Genomic DNA, 17,113 nt, shown 5'->3' with positions numbered 1-17,113 from the left:
GTATAGATGTTTTTAATAAGTGGAAGGTGTAGACATTATCATTACTGTCAAATATGTTTGTGGGCAAAATGAAATGGCTATAAAATCTTCCCACCCTGACATGTACCACATGCAGGGGCAGGACTGTTTCAGTCCTTTAAAACCCTACTGACTTTGCCACTTCCGAACTTTGTGCTTCTTATTCTTAGACTGCTGTGACACTGCCCTTTGGTTCTCTTCAGACCTCTCTCCACTGTGCCTCACAATCTTTTTAGAGAGCTCTTCTTTCTCTGCCAGTTCCTTACAAGTTGATGAGTCCCAGATCTCATCCAGGGCCCATGGCTCTCTCTTCCCATGCGCTCTCCTTGTGTGATTGTACCACTTTTGAAGGTTCAGCTACCACCTGTATGCTAATGACTCCCAAATCTGGGCCTGGGTCCCCGGCTACTCCCCTAAGCTTCAAATACATACCTGACTGCCTAGCGAGCATCTCTATTAAGGCAGCTCAGACGTAACAAGCCAAAAGGGAACTCACTACCCTCCCCTTACAAATGAGTTCCTCTATTTTTAATTCATTGGCCTGGTGTCATTATTTACTCAGTGGCCTAAGCTGGAAACCTGGGCATCATTCTTGAGTCTTTCATCTGTAAAAGTCACTCACTCACAAGCCTTCCTATTTTATTTCTTTTCCTACCTTCTACACTTCTTCCCTGCCTGGCTAACACTGACTTATCCTGAAAGACTCAGCGTCATGTTTCAGAGGCTTATCTTCAACAAGGACCCATTATGATTAGGTACTCATTGTCAACGTTCCCAAGTCCCTTGTGCCCCTCTCTCTCTAATGACACTCAGCAAAGTACATTTAACATTCTGTTTATGAGTCTGTCTCACCCACTGAACTGTAAGATCCTTGAAAGCAAACACTGTCTTGCTCATCTTTCCATCCCCAGTGTCACAGATAGTGCCTGGAGTACAGAAGATATAGGATATACATTTGTTGAATGAATGGCTTTGACACTTCAGAACTCCATTTGAAAAGGAGTTATGTCGGGCGCCTGGGTGGCTCAGTTGGTTAAGTGACTGCCTTCGGCTCATGTCATGATCCTGGAGTCCTGGGATCGAGTCCCGCATCGGGCTCCCTGCTCGGCGGGGAGTCTGCTTCTCCCTCTGACCCTCCTCCCTCTCATGCTCTCTGTCTCTCATTCTCTCTCTCTCAAATAAATAAATAAAATATTTAAAAAAAAAAAAAGAAAAGGAGTTATGTCTCCTAGAAAATGCTTGTAGGTAGAAATTTAGATTTGCTAACCATTCCTTTTTCTTTCTTTATTTTTGTTAGATTAATGTGACAGAATCAGGTGGATCAACAGCCATCCCACTGCCCCCTTTGTTGGGGGCTGCTGAGAGTGGGGAAGCATGGAGGACAGTAAGAATGAGACAATGAATCGCGCTCACGTCCTCTTTGACCGGTTTGTGCAGGCCACCACCTGCAAGGGGACCCTCAAGGCCTTCCAAGAGCTCTGTGACCACCTAGAACTGAAGCCTAAGGACTACCGCTCCTTTTATCACAAGCTCAAGTCCAAGCTTAACTACTGGAAAGCCAAAGCGCTGTGGGCAAAGTTGGACAAGCGGGGCAGCCACAAAGACTACAAAAAGGGAAAAGCATGCACTAACACCAAGGTAAGGGTTTGGCTTCTCCTAGGCCTTGGGGTCACTAACCTAAGGATTTAACCACAAAAGAAAAGACTGTGAGCAGAGATAGGCCAAGGAAAGGGATTGAGTAGAGGTAGACTGGGTGAGACCTAGGCAGAGTCTAGCAGAGACTTAATACAAAAAGTCAAACTCTGTGGATCCATTACCAGTGTTCAGTTGACTGTTCCATGTTCCAAACCCTGTTCTTATTTCATGTATTCACATATTGAACAGGATTTCAGCTATTTAAGTACAACCCTGAAGTCAAATGGTATAGGAACTTTTTTTTTCCCCCTGAGGGCTCTGTTTTGAATTTCACACTGTTAAGAGGATGCAGGTCGCTTAGCAAAGAAGAAGCCATGCCCTGTTAGCATCCTGTCTGAACATGGCTTCATGATGCCTGGCATGTCATCTTTATAAAGTCATCATTCCATACTCAATGACTAATAAGGTCTAGATAGTATTTGCTAACTTGGGGATCTGCCACTTCAGACCTCTTTTCATCCATATTCCGAAGGTTTGTTTTGATAAGCAAGGGCCTTGTAAACCAAAATATTTCTTTTGCTCTCTTCACAATCTAGGGAAATAGAGTTTTCATGAAACAGGTGAGATATTCAGTCACCTGTGCAGGGGTGGGTACAGGGAGGTGGAGAAGGAACAATATATTTCCTGCTTTCCTCCTTATGTGAGAACACCTTCTGGGAGAAGTTTGAAAAAGCTAGCAGGGAAATGAAGCTGCAAATGACTTCATGACTAGATTACTAATGTCCTTTCATGAGCTTTAATTTGCTCTGTGTGGAGACCTAGAGACCCTCCCCCAGTGGATTTGCCTCCGGATAGATACCCATCAGCAAAATTCAAGAAATTCAGAGGCATGACTTTTATGAGTGAGTTGTGGTGTTTTATTAAGAATCATACAAATTAGTTAAGTGTCCATTCTCACCTTGAGTACTTCTCTAGAATGTGGGTCTTTAAGATCATTTCCCTGGACTTTCAGTCCAAAGATGGTGATTTTAGAACTCTTTTCAGCACATAAAACTTTGGCTCTTAAAAGTTGCCTTCTTGGAATCCTTGAGTGGTAGATTCATTTCAGGACTCTTAATATTGTCTGAACTATGTGTTTAATAATCTGTCTCCTTGGACAGAAATCTGCTTGACTTAGAAACCTTTCAAAAGGTCCTCTCCTGTTAATAAAAGATGACATGTGATTTTCAAATCGTTTGTTGAAATGATGACCACTTCAATATATTGCAGATCTACAAGGTGAACATGTGCTGGAATAACAGTTTATTTTTGTGCAGCACTAACAGTTAAGAGTCTCCTCTGTCCATAACAATCACCAGCTTTTCTCTCAAGCCATTGCAGATGCTCTCCTGTGACCCAGATGGGTCTGAAGATTTCTTAGGAGAATAGCCTTACTTGGGGGCTTTAGGGAATGACGGTTATGAGATCATGAAACTGTTATAGAAATGTGAGCTTTCCTGAGAGGTGCTACCTTTGCCCTGAAAGTAGCTATGTTTTTCAGTGTCTCATCATTGGAGCTGGCCCCTGTGGTCTCCGTACAGCCATTGACTTATCCTTATTGGGAGCTAAGGTGGTCGTTATTGAGAAACGAGATGCCTTCTCCCGCAACAATGTCTTGCATCTCTGGCCATTCACCATACATGATCTGCGAGGTCTGGGTGCCAAGAAGTTCTATGGCAAGTTCTGTGCTGGAGCTATTGACCATATCAGTAAGTAAAAACAATCCTCCTGCAGGATCCCACCCCACCCTCTACCCACTTGTTCAGTAGAAAGAGGCAGATTATTTGAGGGAATTACTCAACAGCCCAATTTGTTCTCATATCATTAATGTCTAATGTGCTTGGAGTCAAAATACTTGTGATGAGGTTGTCTATAACCTAGGATTCCTAATTGCAAGTTAACTCCTATGACATGAGTTTAATTTACGGATTTCTAAATTTAGGTCTTGAACTCTTCCTGAGCACTTGCAGTGGGTGGGATGGGCATTGGGGCCAGGCTAGAAAACACTACCAATTTGAGCCTTGACCCTCTGGTGGTTCTTAGTCCAATGGAAGAAGCACAAAACATGAGTCTCTCTCTAATGTGATATGATAGATACTCTACTAATGTAAGAACAAAATGCTATGGGGACAGTACTGGGGAAACCACAGTTTTAGAAGCAGCCTCCTAGTTTGGTCACCAATGGCAAGTCAGTAGTGAGATTCATTTGGTTAGGTGATTTTCATGAGGTCGACAGCCTGGATAACTCTTGGCTGTATTTTTGTCATCTCCAAGCTTAGCTTGGGCCTATGCTTTTCTGAGATCCTATAGAGTAAACACAAGTCAACGCAGACAGTGATTTTCTTTCCATGACTGTTAAGTGGCCTATCTGAAAAGTGATTCAGAACAGACAATGTCTACATTATGAAGTTCGAGTCTTGTTTATTGATCATCGTTAATGATTCCAGGAGAGTCTTATCAAGGAACTTTTGTTCTGAGCTCCTCCGGATATGTCCTGCAAATACATCAAACTGCTGAACTGTTTGCTCTTCGAAGTGGTTGTGCCAATTTATCAAACCTGGCCAACAGCTGCCACATTCCATTGGTAGAGGAAGCACTCTGCCCATCTGTTGGGCTATAATATATAAAGCATCTTGGAATCCAGTTGTCTGCAAATATTAAATGTGTGCTAGAATGGGATTTAATGAGGCTTTAGGAGTGTAACTCAGAAGGGTGGTGGTTTTGATAAGCTGGGGGAAAGAACTGAGATGACTTAGATGAGGATTTGCACGTACCAGATTAGTCAGAGGCTGCAGGTGAGATTGGTCTTAAGAGAGGACCAAGGGTCATTTGATTTGTCTGGATTTGTCTGACTTATGTGGGATTTGTCTTGGAACTGAGAGGGTCCTACATTAGGGACTAGATTTTTATCTCAGTAGGCCTGGGGCTGCTACCATGTCTGACACTTGGTGGTCATTCATTGGACATAGAATAAATAAATAAATCTCACTGTGATAATGATCAAGATTTTCACTCATTTTGAGCCTCAGTTTCTGCACCTGTAGATCAGTGGTGGGAGGGAGAATGGTAAGAGACTAAGGTTGGATTAAGGTTTCCCCTTCTCACTTTTATAAGAGTGTGTGAAGATCAAGGAGGTAATAGGATGAAAGGGAGATGCTGTGGGAATCTCAGGAAGTAGTGCAGCCCCTTTGTATCAAACTGGAAAACCCACCTGAGGGTGCACACGTTTTGCCTTCTCTGGTAAGTCCCATGTCCTGTCGGGATTGTAGATTCCACTAGATGACCGTGACTCTGTCTGAATCAGAGGAAGATGGAAAAGAGAGTCTCCTGGTGGCCACAATCTGTGTTGTCTCAGAGCTTTTGGTTGCTTTGAACACCCAACCCAAGAGGTGGGAGTGGCCTTACATGTCTTTCTAGAACATCTCTTGCACTGAATTGTATTTGCCCTTAAAAAAGAAAGAAAGAAGCTGTAGAGCATGGCTTGGAAAATGTCTCCAGCTACAGGAGGCTTTGAGAATCTGGATAAACTGTGTAGGTGGGCAGGTGAGAACCTGAGCAGTAATTGCGACTAGTACTCTCTTTTCAAGTGTGCCCTCACTAGTATCATCTTTTTGTTCCCCCAGGTATCCGTCAGCTTCAACTAATACTTTTGAAAGTAGCCCTGATCCTAGGCATTGAGATCCATGTCAATGTGGAATTCCAAGGTCTTGTACAGCCTCCTGAGGATCAAGAAAATGAACGTAAGTTGGATTGGACAAATGAAAGGGATAAAAGGGCATGGAGTGTGTGAGAAAAGATGAGATCAAGGGAGAAAAGTACAAGAATCTGTGGGTTGTTTTCAGAACTAGTTAAAGAGGTTTCTTCAGTTGTATAGCCTATACCTTTCAAGGAACTTTTGACTTAATGAGGAGGCTTTTGACATAGTATTAGATGTTGTAAACACTTGATTTCATTATAGCAAATCATGTCGTGGGGAACATTCTTTTGTGAGCCTTCTCCAAGGCTTCTTTTTTTCCCTGTGTTTTGTACCCCATGCTTTTACTCCTAGTGTTTTCAGTTTTCAAAACCTAGGGTTTTGTGCAGTTTGTATCTAGAGGTGTCTTAGGTGTATGAATATAGTCTGGGTAATGACCTTCATTTTGACTTTGGTCCACAGGTATAGGTTGGCGGGCACTGGTCCACCCCAAAACGCATCCTGTGTCAGAATATGAATTTGAAGTGATCATCGGAGGGGATGGCCGTAGGAACACCTTGGAAGGTATTGGTCAATGCTGCTTTGCCTGGTTCATAGCAGAGTGAAGGGTAACCCTCCCCCAACCCTGGGGTGAGAGTTTGTATCATCAGAATCCACATTCCTAAGAATCTGCATATGCAAAAAGAATCTGCGTATGCGTGCTATCTATTCTAACTGAATGACAGGCCCAACCTTCCACTAGCCAACTGGTACTTGGGTTACTTCTTATAGGGCAGTCTTGTTAAGGCACTAGGAGGTAATTAATTGGTTGACACTGCAGGATTATATCTAAGTTTAGTAAGCTGGTGGCTTTCTTTCCTCTCTCTCTCTCTTTTTCTTTCTTTTCTTTCTTTCTTTTTCTTTTCTTTCTTTCTTTCTTTCTTTCTTTCTTTCTTTCTTTCTTTTCTTTCTTTCCTTCCTTCCTTCCTTCCTTCCTTCCTTCCTTCCTTCCTTCCCTTTCTTCCCTTTCTTCCCTTTCTTTCTTTTTCTTTCAATGAACTCCCTTGCACTGAGTAGTATTCTGGTCAGTTAGATTTCAGATTGTTAATATGTGGGAGACTTTGACTTCTTTCCTGAAATTCATATATTTTGGGGCAGGTAAACGCCTTATTTTCAGATAAGAATTGCCCTAAAATTTTCCCATTGATTCCCATCCGCATGTTCCCTAATGTCTTCATCAACAGCCCTTCCTGTTTGAAGTGATCTTCCTTCTTCTCTAGCGAGCTGTGGTCACCTCTGAAAATTTTCTTTCCTTCCAGGATTTCGCCGGAAAGAATTTCGTGGCAAGCTGGCCATTGCCATTACAGCAAATTTTATTAACCGAAATACAACAGCAGAAGCCAAAGTGGAAGAGATCAGTGGTGTGGCTTTTATATTCAACCAAAAATTTTTCCAGGAACTGAGGGAAGCCACAGGTTGGTGTAGATGCCTCCAAAGCAATAAGGATAGAAATTTAAATAACTACTTGTGATTTTTCTCTCAGAGGTTTGGTAGGGTGGGTGATCATTGGCATTATTGCTGTTGTTTGCCCCACTGCTCTTTTTCTTTCTATAGTGCTTTCCTTATTACTGTCTCCTCCTCTAGTATTCTTTACCCTCTTTACAGTGATAGGGCTGTTCTGGGCTTGGTTTTTATTTGTTTGTTTGTTTTTAAGGGTTCATTCTGCCTTTTAGCAACTCTTCTCCAACCCTTTCCCCTATGCTATGGCTCTAAGTGATGGTGCTCAATGCAGTAAGCTACTGATTGGTAGTTCTCTGGTTCTCTAGAACCTAACTTTAGATACTGAGTATACAGTCTTCCGGGGTTCCAGTTTGGACATGAAGTAAACAATGTGCTAGATAGGAATGAGATTGTTGTATGATAGCTTTTGAATAAATTAACTTATTTTGCTGCCACAAAAATGTGCATCAGATTTCATTTCTCTGTTTTCTAGAACACGATTGCTTTCTATTACATCTGTTTTTTAGATTATTGAATTAAAAAGCCAGTAGTTCACGTTCTGCTTCTAGGCATCTAGTTGTCTGTCCTGTTAAGAGCAGAGGTGATTCTCCCAGTTGCCTTGATGACTATCAAAGACATTTAACTTGAGAACTAACCCTGACCTCTTACTAGAAGTTAACCTTTCTTTCTCTTCCAGACCTTCTATTTCTGCTTACTATTGATCATGATTTTTAGGATAACTTAGGGTATGAAGTGAATTATAGAGCAGTGCAGGTATAAACATAGCTCCCCCTCTTCTTATGAACTGAATATGCAGGAAGTAAGAATCGGGCTCAGACATCTCTTTATTTTCACTTTCTCTGTCCAGAGTGTTACAACCCTGGTCTCTGAGGATCCATGTAAACTTTCTGGCTGCCCTAACATACCTTCATTTTCAGCAAGCCCCCGTGTGACAGATTTGTTTTCCGGTTGTAGGTATTGACTTGGAGAATATTGTCTACTACAAAGACGACACACACTATTTTGTTATGACAGCCAAAAAGCAGAGTTTGCTAGACAAAGGGGTGATACTGCACGTGAGTAATGGATTTCTTTCAAACCTCTTTTTATGTTGTACTAGTTAATGTGACCACTAAGAGAAAGAATCTTATTGTCTGATGAGTTTTTCCTGCAAGGGAATGAAAATGAGCACCCAACTCATCTCCTAGAAACATGTACTCCTCTAAGGTTTTTTTAGTTTAACTTCTAAAAAATCTTTTGTTATGGAAAATTTCAGATGTACACAAAAGTAGAGAGAATCATACAGTGAACCCCCTGGGCCCATTACCTTGTTTTAACAATTATCAGCACATGGCCAATATTATTTCAGTAGCACCCCACGTACTCCTCACTCCTGCCATTGGATTGTTCTGAAACAAATCTCAGATAACAGTTATCTCAGATACTCAGTTTAATTTTAGGTGATTTGGTTTGTCGTTCTAGCTAATTCCACATATGACTGATTAGTAGTTGGTTAATAGGTCGTCTTTTGGGAGAGGGTGGTAGGGGGACGGGAGTTTGACCTGGAAGCCTGAGAATGGTTCTGGTTTTACTGCAGATACGTCTATCAGACATATCTAGGGAACACTGGCTGGATCAGGGTATATTTAGACCTCTTCATAAACAATGATGAGAGGTCTGGCTCAGCCTTTTTTCCAGGTGGATAATTGTATGACATTCCCTGAGACGATGAACAGAATATGAAATCAGAGAATCACAGGATAGGTGGTTCTTTAAGGAGAGTCTCTTAAGTCTTATTTGGTGTTCAGTCTGAATCAGAATTACTATCCCCATGTGATGAGCTGGAGAGAAGAGGCACTAGATGTGCTGATTCAGTCCTGTACAGTTCTTACCACAGACTTGTGGCTGAATTTCAGGGTGCCTTTGTGTCTGCAGGACTGAGTGATACTGTTGCTGTATCTGAGAGCAGTGGTGGGGGCAAGCCAGTGAGCACGTGCCTGCCGCACAGCCTCTTCCCAGTCACGGACCTAGGACCTCGTATCTGTTTCTCAGCCTTGAGCTCCTTTATGTTATATAAGGAAACAGGACAGAGCAGTTTGTACAGCCCATCCTGCCAAAAACATAAGCAAGATGTACTTGGTTGGATGCTTTATCAATAAGAAATAGCCAGTGAACCTGGTGGTATACTTTGGGACTAAGTTAAGGCAAATCTACCATCTTAGGCAGAACAGTGGTTATCAGTTGAAACTTGTTTTATTGTGCTTCACAGTTACTGCATTTATTTGTTTACTTATTTATTTACTTATTTATTTTACAAAATTGAGGGTTTGTGGCAACCCTGCGCTGAACAAGTCTGTTGGTGCCATTTTTCCAACAGCATTTGCTCATTTCATATTTCTGTGTTATAGTTTGGTAATTCTTGGCAATATTTCAAACATTTTCATTATTATATTTGTTATGGTGATCTGTGATCAGTGATTATAACTTGCTGAAAACTCCAATAATGGTTAGCATTTTTTAGCAATAAAGTATTTTTTAGTCAAGGTAGCTTCGTTGTTTTTTTAGACATAATGCTATTGCACACTTAATAGACTATGGCATAGTGTAAACATAACATATATACTGGGAAACCAAAAAAAATTCATTTGACTGGCTATATTGCGGTGGTCTGCCACTGAACCTGCAGTATCTCCAAGGCATGGCTATATGTAGGAGCAATCTAGAATGCCAAGACCTGATTTACTTTTGCTTTTTATTTATTTTTTTAGAGGGCAGGGGCCACGTTTCTACGTGTGCTGCTAAATACTAACCCGGTTGTGGTCACTTACTTGAACAAACATGGTTTCAAGGACCAACTTGAGTATTTGTGTTTTGACTATTAACATCTTGTAGTGGTAGCTGAAAGTACCATCAGAGTGACACTTGGAAACAAACCTTAGGCCCCACTTTAGGAGAATAAAGATTTGGCTCAGTTAGCCAGGAATCTCCAAAACAGAGAAGAAGTTTTTCAGTCCTTTATGTGGAGAGCTGTTTTTCCTCTCATCTTTGTTTTTCTTTGTTGGTGGGTTTCTGTGGAGCCTTTCAGAATCTTATGTATTATTTTGACAACTTCTGTTCCATTTTCAGTATATTTCTCCCCAGCCCCCTGGACTGCCATTGCTCCCACCTCACATCTTTTTGGCACTGGAGCTTTTGGGTGCTTCCTTTGAGTTTGATGAATTACACAATGCTGAGTATTTTGTGTGGTCCCATTTGCTAGAAGCTATTTGCTACCCAGAAGATAATAATCGCCAATATAACATAAATTATAAAATGCATTTTCAGTTTAGAAAGTACCATCACATAAATTATTTTATTTGGTATTCAAAACAACTCCATGAGCTGGATTAGGCAAGATTAAAGAAGTATGACATGCTCCAAGTAAATGGAAACACCAGGCAGCAAAACCTGTGCTCTTTTAGAAACAGCCTCCCCCATGGGGCACCTGGGTGGCTCAGTCGGTTGAGCATCTGACTCTTGATTTTGGCTCAGGTCATGATCTCAGGGTTGTGGGGTCATTGGGCTCCATGCTCAGCAGGGAGTCTGCTTGGGATTCTCTTTCCCTCTCCTATCCCCCCTGCCCCCCTGCTCGCCCTCTCTCTCAAATAAATCTTTTTTTTTTTCTTCTTTTTTTAATTTAAAGAAGGGGCACCTGGGTGGCTCAGTCAGTTAAGCATCTGCCTTCGGCTCAGGTCATGATCTCAGGGTCCTGGGGTCCAGCCCTACATTAGGCCCTGCACTCAGTGGAGAGCCTGCTTCTCCTTCTCCCTCTGCACCCCCCCCTTCACGTGCTCGTTCTCTGCTTTCTCTCTCTCAAATAAATAAATAATCTTTTTAAAAATAAATAATTTTGGGGGCGCCTGGGTGGCTCAGTCGTTAAGCGTCTGCCTTCGGCTCAGGTCGTGATCCCAGGGTCCTGGGATCGAGCCCCGCATCGGGCTCCCTGCTCGGTGGGAAGCCTGCTTCTCCCTCTCCTGCTCCCCCTGCTTGTGTTCCCTCTCTCACTGTGTCTCTCTCTGTCAAATAAATAAATAAAATCTTTAAAAAAATAAAAAATAATAAATAAGTTTTAAAATTTTTTATTGTTATGTTAATCCCCGTACATTACATCATTAGTTTTAGATGTAGTGTTCCATGATTCATTGTGCATAACACCCAGTGCTCCATGCAGAACATGCCCTCCTCAGTACCCATCACCAGGCTAACCCATCCTCCCCCCCCCCCGAACCCTCAGTTTGTTTTTCAGAGTCCATCATCTCTCATGGTTCATCTACCTCTCCAATTTCCCCCCCTTCATTCTTCCCCTCCTGCTACATTCTTCTTCTTCTTCTTTTTTTTTTCTTAACATATATTGCATTATTTGTTTCAGAGGTACAGATCTGAGATTCAATAGTCTTGCACAATTCACAGCGCTTACCAGAGCACATACCCTCCCCAGTGTCCATCACCCAGTCACCCCATCCCTCCCACCCCACCCCCCACTCCAGCAACCCTCAGTTTGTTTCCTGAGATTAAGAATTCCTCGTATCAGTGAGGTCATATGATACATGTCTTTCTCTGTTTGACTTATTTCGCTCATCATAATACCCTCCAGTTCCATCCACGGCATTGCCAATGGCAAGATCTCATTCCTTTTGATGGCTGCATAATATTGCATCGTATATATATACCACATCTTCTTTATCCATTCATCTGTTGATGGACATCTTGGCTCTTTCCACAGTTTGGCTATTGTGGACATTGCTGCTATAAACATTGGGGTACACGTACCCTTTCGGATCCCTACTTTTGTCTCTTTGGGGTAAATACCCAGTAGTGCAATTGCTGGATCATATGGTAGCTCTATTTTCAACTTTTTGAGGAACCTCCATACTGTTTTCCAGAGTGGCTGCACCAGCTTGCATTCCCACCAACAGTGTAGGAGGGTTCCCCTTTCTCGGCATCCCCGCCAACATCTGTCATTTCCTGACTTGTTAATTTTAGCCATTCTGACTGGTGTGAGGTGGTATCTCATTGAGGTTTTGATTTGGTAAATAATTTTTAAAAAGAAACTGCCTCCCCCTGTTCTCTCCCTTCATGTGCTCTCTCTCTCAAATAAATAAATAATCTTTTTAAAAATAAATAAATAAATTTTAAAAAGAAACCGCCTCCCCCTTTTCTCTTTGGGTAGAAGACTTATTTTGGAATATGAAATCACTTTAGGAAGAAGGGAAAGGCTGTGAAACTGGCTTACATCTGACATGTGTAGTGTGGTTCTAACGGGGGCTTTTCCTTCGACCCTCTTCTCTCTCTGGAGACAGGACTATGCCGACACAGAGCTCTTGCTTTCCCGGGAGAATGTGGACCGAGAGGCTCTGCTGAACTATGCCAGGGAGGCAGCAGACTTCTCCACTCAGCAGCAGCTGCCATCTCTGGATTTTGCCATCAATCACTATGGGCAGCCTGATGTAGCCATGTTCGACTTCACTTGTATGTACGCCTCCGAGAATGCTGCCTTGGTGCGGGAGCAGAATGGACACCAGTTGTTAGTGGCCCTGGTTGGGGACAGCCTCCTAGAGGTGAGTAGTAAGGGTGGCAGTGCTTTATAGTAGAGGCAAGTAAGGAAGCAGTAATAATTAGGAACAAACGTGAGTATCCCAGGTTGTAGAATGAGTGTTTACAACATTGTGCAGCAGAGGTAGACTCCCTGCAGGAGATACACCAGGAAGTAGGCAAGTTGCTAAGTATGAATGGAAGCTCTGCAACTTTTGTGATTTGCTCCTCTACCAGTTTATGAAGTGGGAAAGCCCAAAATCTGAACAGTTGCCAAAAAGTACTGTCAACAGCAAACTTTCTTTAATTTAGTTCCTCTCTATTGAAAGGTTAATTTATTTTAGTTCTTTTGTTTTCTGTCTCCTTCGTAGCCTTTTTGGCCAATGGGAACAGGAATAGCTCGAGGATTTCTAGCTGCTATGGACTCAGCCTGGATGGTACGAAGTTGGTCTCTAGGAACAAGCCCCTTGGAGGTCCTGGCTGAGAGGTAATGGGAAATATCCAGGGGTCCCTTCCACGAGAAAACTAGGAGTGATGAGTGGTTTGCTCCTCAGGCAGAGTACATGTTTTCTTTCTTCTCTCTCTCTCTCACTCTCTCTTTCTTAATTAAAGATGTTTTCATATTTAAGAGATGAAAAGCAAGATATTGACTAATAAAATCACAGATATGTAAAGACTAAGTGCTCTTCTTTTTTTTCCAAATTAAATTTGTTACTGACAGATGGTATCTGAATTTTTGTATTCCATTAAAGAACAGTATCTGATTCCTTTATGACAGTCACATGAACAAATATATAAGCATAGTACATTAAATCTTCCTGTCCTTAAAGTAGAAAGACTTACGCCAGTGAAATCAATGTGGTAGCAGGGGACATACTAACATAAGAAAAGAAACAAGAAGTGACTTTGAATTCAAAAGGAAACCCCAAACTGCTTGTAAACATTTCTCAAGCTTTCAAATGTCAGCTATGTTAAAGCAGATTATTGCAAACAAGGTAGGAATCCTAGGATTTGTTTGCTAATAAAGAACAAATGCCTTGACTAGAAAACGAGAGAAATATAAAATTTCCTGGGTGTAATTGGTGGTTGATAGCATTTTAAGCCTGTTACCTAAGGTACTCTGGGCAAGTTTGGTGGCAAGTTCTTTTTTCATCTGTGTTTTTCTTAAAAATTAAATATTGGTATTGGCCTACCTGAAAAAACAAAACAGTAAATTAGTTGCCTTTTAAATTAGAATCAGGCTTTTTATCCCAGCCTACCGCAGTGTACTTGCTCTTGCTACTGGTCCTTAACCAGTCCAGTGCCTGTGGAATCACTGGTGTGGTGGGAATTGGAGCAAGGGCTGATGTAGGTTTGGAGAAAAATGGTCAAGGATGAGGATTTGTCATATCCTTCAGATTATTCGGTACACTGTCAAAAAATAGGAATATTATGGAAGGAGAGGGAGATGTGTATGGTGCTTGTCACTGCTCTGACTAAATTGTTATATGTTCTTGCAGGGAAAGCATTTATAGATTGCTGCCTCAGACCACCCCTGAGAATGTGAGTAAAAACTTCAGCCAATACAGCATCGACCCTGTCACCAGATATCCCAATATTAACGTCAACTTCCTCCGCCCGAGCCAGGTAAGAGCCTTCTAGCCAGTTATCTACACCTGGGCCCATTTTCAGGATGGATCAGGCCTCTGAAACACTGAAATGTGTCTATTAATACCATATACACACACTTCTTTCATAATCCAAGTAGATGTCTCCCTGGAATGGTATCACTTTCCATCAACAGATTGAGCAGCTAAGGGAGGAAGTTGTTGAATGACTTGCCAGAAAGCCCATGTGACCAAAATGGTGGATCCAGGACCTTCTCCAGGGCTTCCTCATTCAAGCTGCATGTTGTAGGGGAGAGAGCACTTGCTCACTACTCAGAAAACGGGACTTCTTGCATTACTGCCACCAGTCACTTTGACATGGACATGTCATCCCGTCTTCTCTGAACCTTAGCTTCATCGATAAAGTGGAGATAATAGTCCTGCTATTCACAGGACCATTGTGAGGGCAAATGAGATTGTTCACTTGAAGGGACTTTGAAAGTCAGGACGCTCTCTGGAAGTTAAAGGTACCATTGGTCAGTTTTGCTGAGCTGCTGAGTTATTTCCCACAATGTCTAAAGTCTTATAATTGCATTAAGAATGACATTTGACAAAGCGCAATAATCCCGAAGAGCCCAACAATTTTTAGAAAGCAGCCCATTCAACATATTTACCTATGTACTTGTGTAATTTTTTATTCACTTTCTATAAGTTTATGGCTTTAAGCCTTCTATATCCTTTATATAAGGGGGCCGTGAGACCTGCTGTCAATGGGCAGTATTAATGGTCCAATAGTGACTATCAGAGGGCCCTCCTTGGCTGAGTAGCTAGTTTTTAGCACAACTTTTTTACACTAATATGTATTTATTTATATGTAACCTCACCACATACCAGAAAGGATTTAAAGGTCATTGTCTTTATCTGAACTTTACCCAACCTGCTATCTTATTAATCTTTCATTTTGCTCTCAGATGGGAACTTACTGTGTGGTGTTTGATTTTCCTTCTTAACTTTCTGCCAGGTGCGCCATTTATACGATACTGGGGAAACAAAAGATATTCATCTGGAAATGGAGAACCTGGTGAATTCCCGAACTACCCCAAAGTTGACTCGCAATGGTGAGTTCTGGTAGTGACCTTTTAAATGCAAGTGACCTATTCAGAGAAATTTGTACTTACTCATTGAGCTGTTAGTGCACACAGTACTGTATAGGCAGTGGTTCTCAACCAGGGGTGATTTTGCCCCCCAGGGGACATTTGGTAGTGTTTGCAGACAGTTTTGATTGTCAGGACTAGGGGAGGGTGCTGTTGGCATCCAAGGACACTGCTGAACCTACAGTGCACAAATCAGCTCCCCACAACAAAGAATTGCCCAGCCAAAAATCTCAGGAATGTCAGGGCAAAACCCTCAGCCTAAGGTTTTAGGAGGGTATAAAGAGAAATCAGGTACAAATCCTGTTGAGAGAGAAAGAGAGAGGAAGTGTGTGCACACACACCAACTAAGGTTTCTTGGGGAAGCTTTAGGAAAAAGCAGTGGCATTTTTAGCTGAGCACTATGACATTGCCAGGACACAGTTATAGAGATAAAAGCCATTCTGTATTTTGTGTTCACTGAAGGACCCCTATAGATTTTTTTAAGAGGAGAGCAACATGAATATACCTGGTCAGCTACATGTAAGATGGGATGGAGAAGGGTAACGCCAGAGGTAGGGCCACTAGTTAGAAATCCACTGTAGTAGTCAGGCTAGTGGTGGTGAAGGCCTGAATCTGATGCTGATGTTGAGGATGGACAAGGGAGCGGAGCATAGTTAGAAGAACTCTGACTTTGGGGCCAGGTGCAACTGGGTCCCAGTCCAAGCTTTGCTATTTGTGAAGTGTGTGGGCTAGAAGAGGATATTTTGCATCTGTGAGCTTTGGTTTCCTTGTCTGTAAAATGGGCATAAGAAATAGTTACTTCACACTGTGGTGATAAATGGCAGCCATTTTGTCATTGTCATTATTAATTATGTGAGTGAGAGTGTATTAAAGAGCCAGAATCAATAGGCATCAGCAGTTTGGTTGCATGGGTCAAGAGGTGGTTGCAGATGTTGCTGCCATCAGTTTGGACAAGGAAATGGGAGGATAAGAAGCTTTGGGTCTCTTTTGAGTATGACATGTTATTGGATTGTCAAGGTGGATTTCACAACTGACAGGCAGTCGGAAACATTTTCATCTTTCCCCACTCGGGTGTCATCTACTTGAAAGCAGACAATATACCTTTGTCACTATCATTTTAGAGCCTGGAATATTGAAGTTACCCAATACATACTGGATTGATGGATATACAGACTTGGGAGACATCTGAATAAAGTTAATTTCTGAAGTAAATTTTTGATTTATGATGATAACAGCAGGAGTGTTTCTCTGTATAATTTTAGAATACATTTTCACCAAAAGACTTAAATGAAATAGGATTTTTATGATATGCAGTTTTTATCTTATGTTCCCAAATCACTAAATGACTTCATACAAGGTTAGATATTTCCAGCTGCCAAAGGTAAGAGAACAGACATTCTTGGACGCAAATGGGAGTTCACAGATTCTTCTAAATGCTCCATATCAGAGCAATTAAGAAAAACAGACTTTTTTAAATTTATTTTTTTAAAGATTTTATTTATTTATTTGAGAGAGAGAGACTGAGAGAGAGAGCACATGAGAGGGGGGAGGGCTGGGAGGGTCAGAGGGAGAAACAGACTCCCTGCCGAGCAGGGAGCCCGATGCGGGACTCGATCCAGGGACTCCAGGATCATGACCTGAGCCAAAGGCAGTCGCTTAACCAACTGAGCCACCCAGGCGCCCGAAAAACAGACTTTTAGAAAGGCCCTTTGTGTTCAAGAAGACACAGCAGTGAACTGGAAAACATCCACGTATTGTGTTCACTTTTTTGTGTTGTTATGTTCACTTTTTCAAGATGTGATCATTTATAATATAGAGTGCCAATCCTGGCCTGAGGGATCATTCTGGTCTGGGGTCCTTGGCTGTGCCATTATAATCCTACAGAGTTTCTTCATTTGACAAATCGCTCTATACCCTGGAACGTGTAAGAGTGGGCT

At 41.9% G+C, this 17,113-nt stretch overlaps 1 protein-coding gene across 1 annotated transcript in view; it reads left to right on the top strand.

Annotated features, from left to right (window-relative positions):
- MICAL3 (microtubule associated monooxygenase, calponin and LIM domain containing 3) overlaps positions 1–17,113 on the top strand; it is a 278,800-nt gene that overhangs the window by 154,767 nt on the left and 106,920 nt on the right. The window contains exons 4-13 of the mRNA XM_035028591.1: positions 1,316–1,656; positions 3,194–3,401; positions 5,316–5,432; positions 5,849–5,950; positions 6,685–6,840; positions 7,841–7,941; positions 12,205–12,462; positions 12,808–12,923; positions 13,936–14,062; positions 15,044–15,140. Of these exons, the coding sequence (XP_034884482.1) occupies positions 1,393–1,656; positions 3,194–3,401; positions 5,316–5,432; positions 5,849–5,950; positions 6,685–6,840; positions 7,841–7,941; positions 12,205–12,462; positions 12,808–12,923; positions 13,936–14,062; positions 15,044–15,140 (1,546 nt within the window). The 5' untranslated portion in view covers positions 1,316–1,392. The remainder of the gene's footprint in view (positions 1–1,315; positions 1,657–3,193; positions 3,402–5,315; positions 5,433–5,848; positions 5,951–6,684; positions 6,841–7,840; positions 7,942–12,204; positions 12,463–12,807; positions 12,924–13,935; positions 14,063–15,043; positions 15,141–17,113) is intronic.

This window comes from Mirounga leonina, unplaced genomic scaffold, assembly GCF_011800145.1.
Source record: "Mirounga leonina isolate KUSES-001 unplaced genomic scaffold, KU_Mleo_1.0 Mir_201, whole genome shotgun sequence".
In the NCBI taxonomy this organism is placed as follows: Eukaryota; Metazoa; Chordata; class Mammalia; order Carnivora; family Phocidae; genus Mirounga; species Mirounga leonina.
Note: the sequence above shows the minus strand (reverse complement) of the source record. Positions and strands in the feature narration are given on the sequence as shown.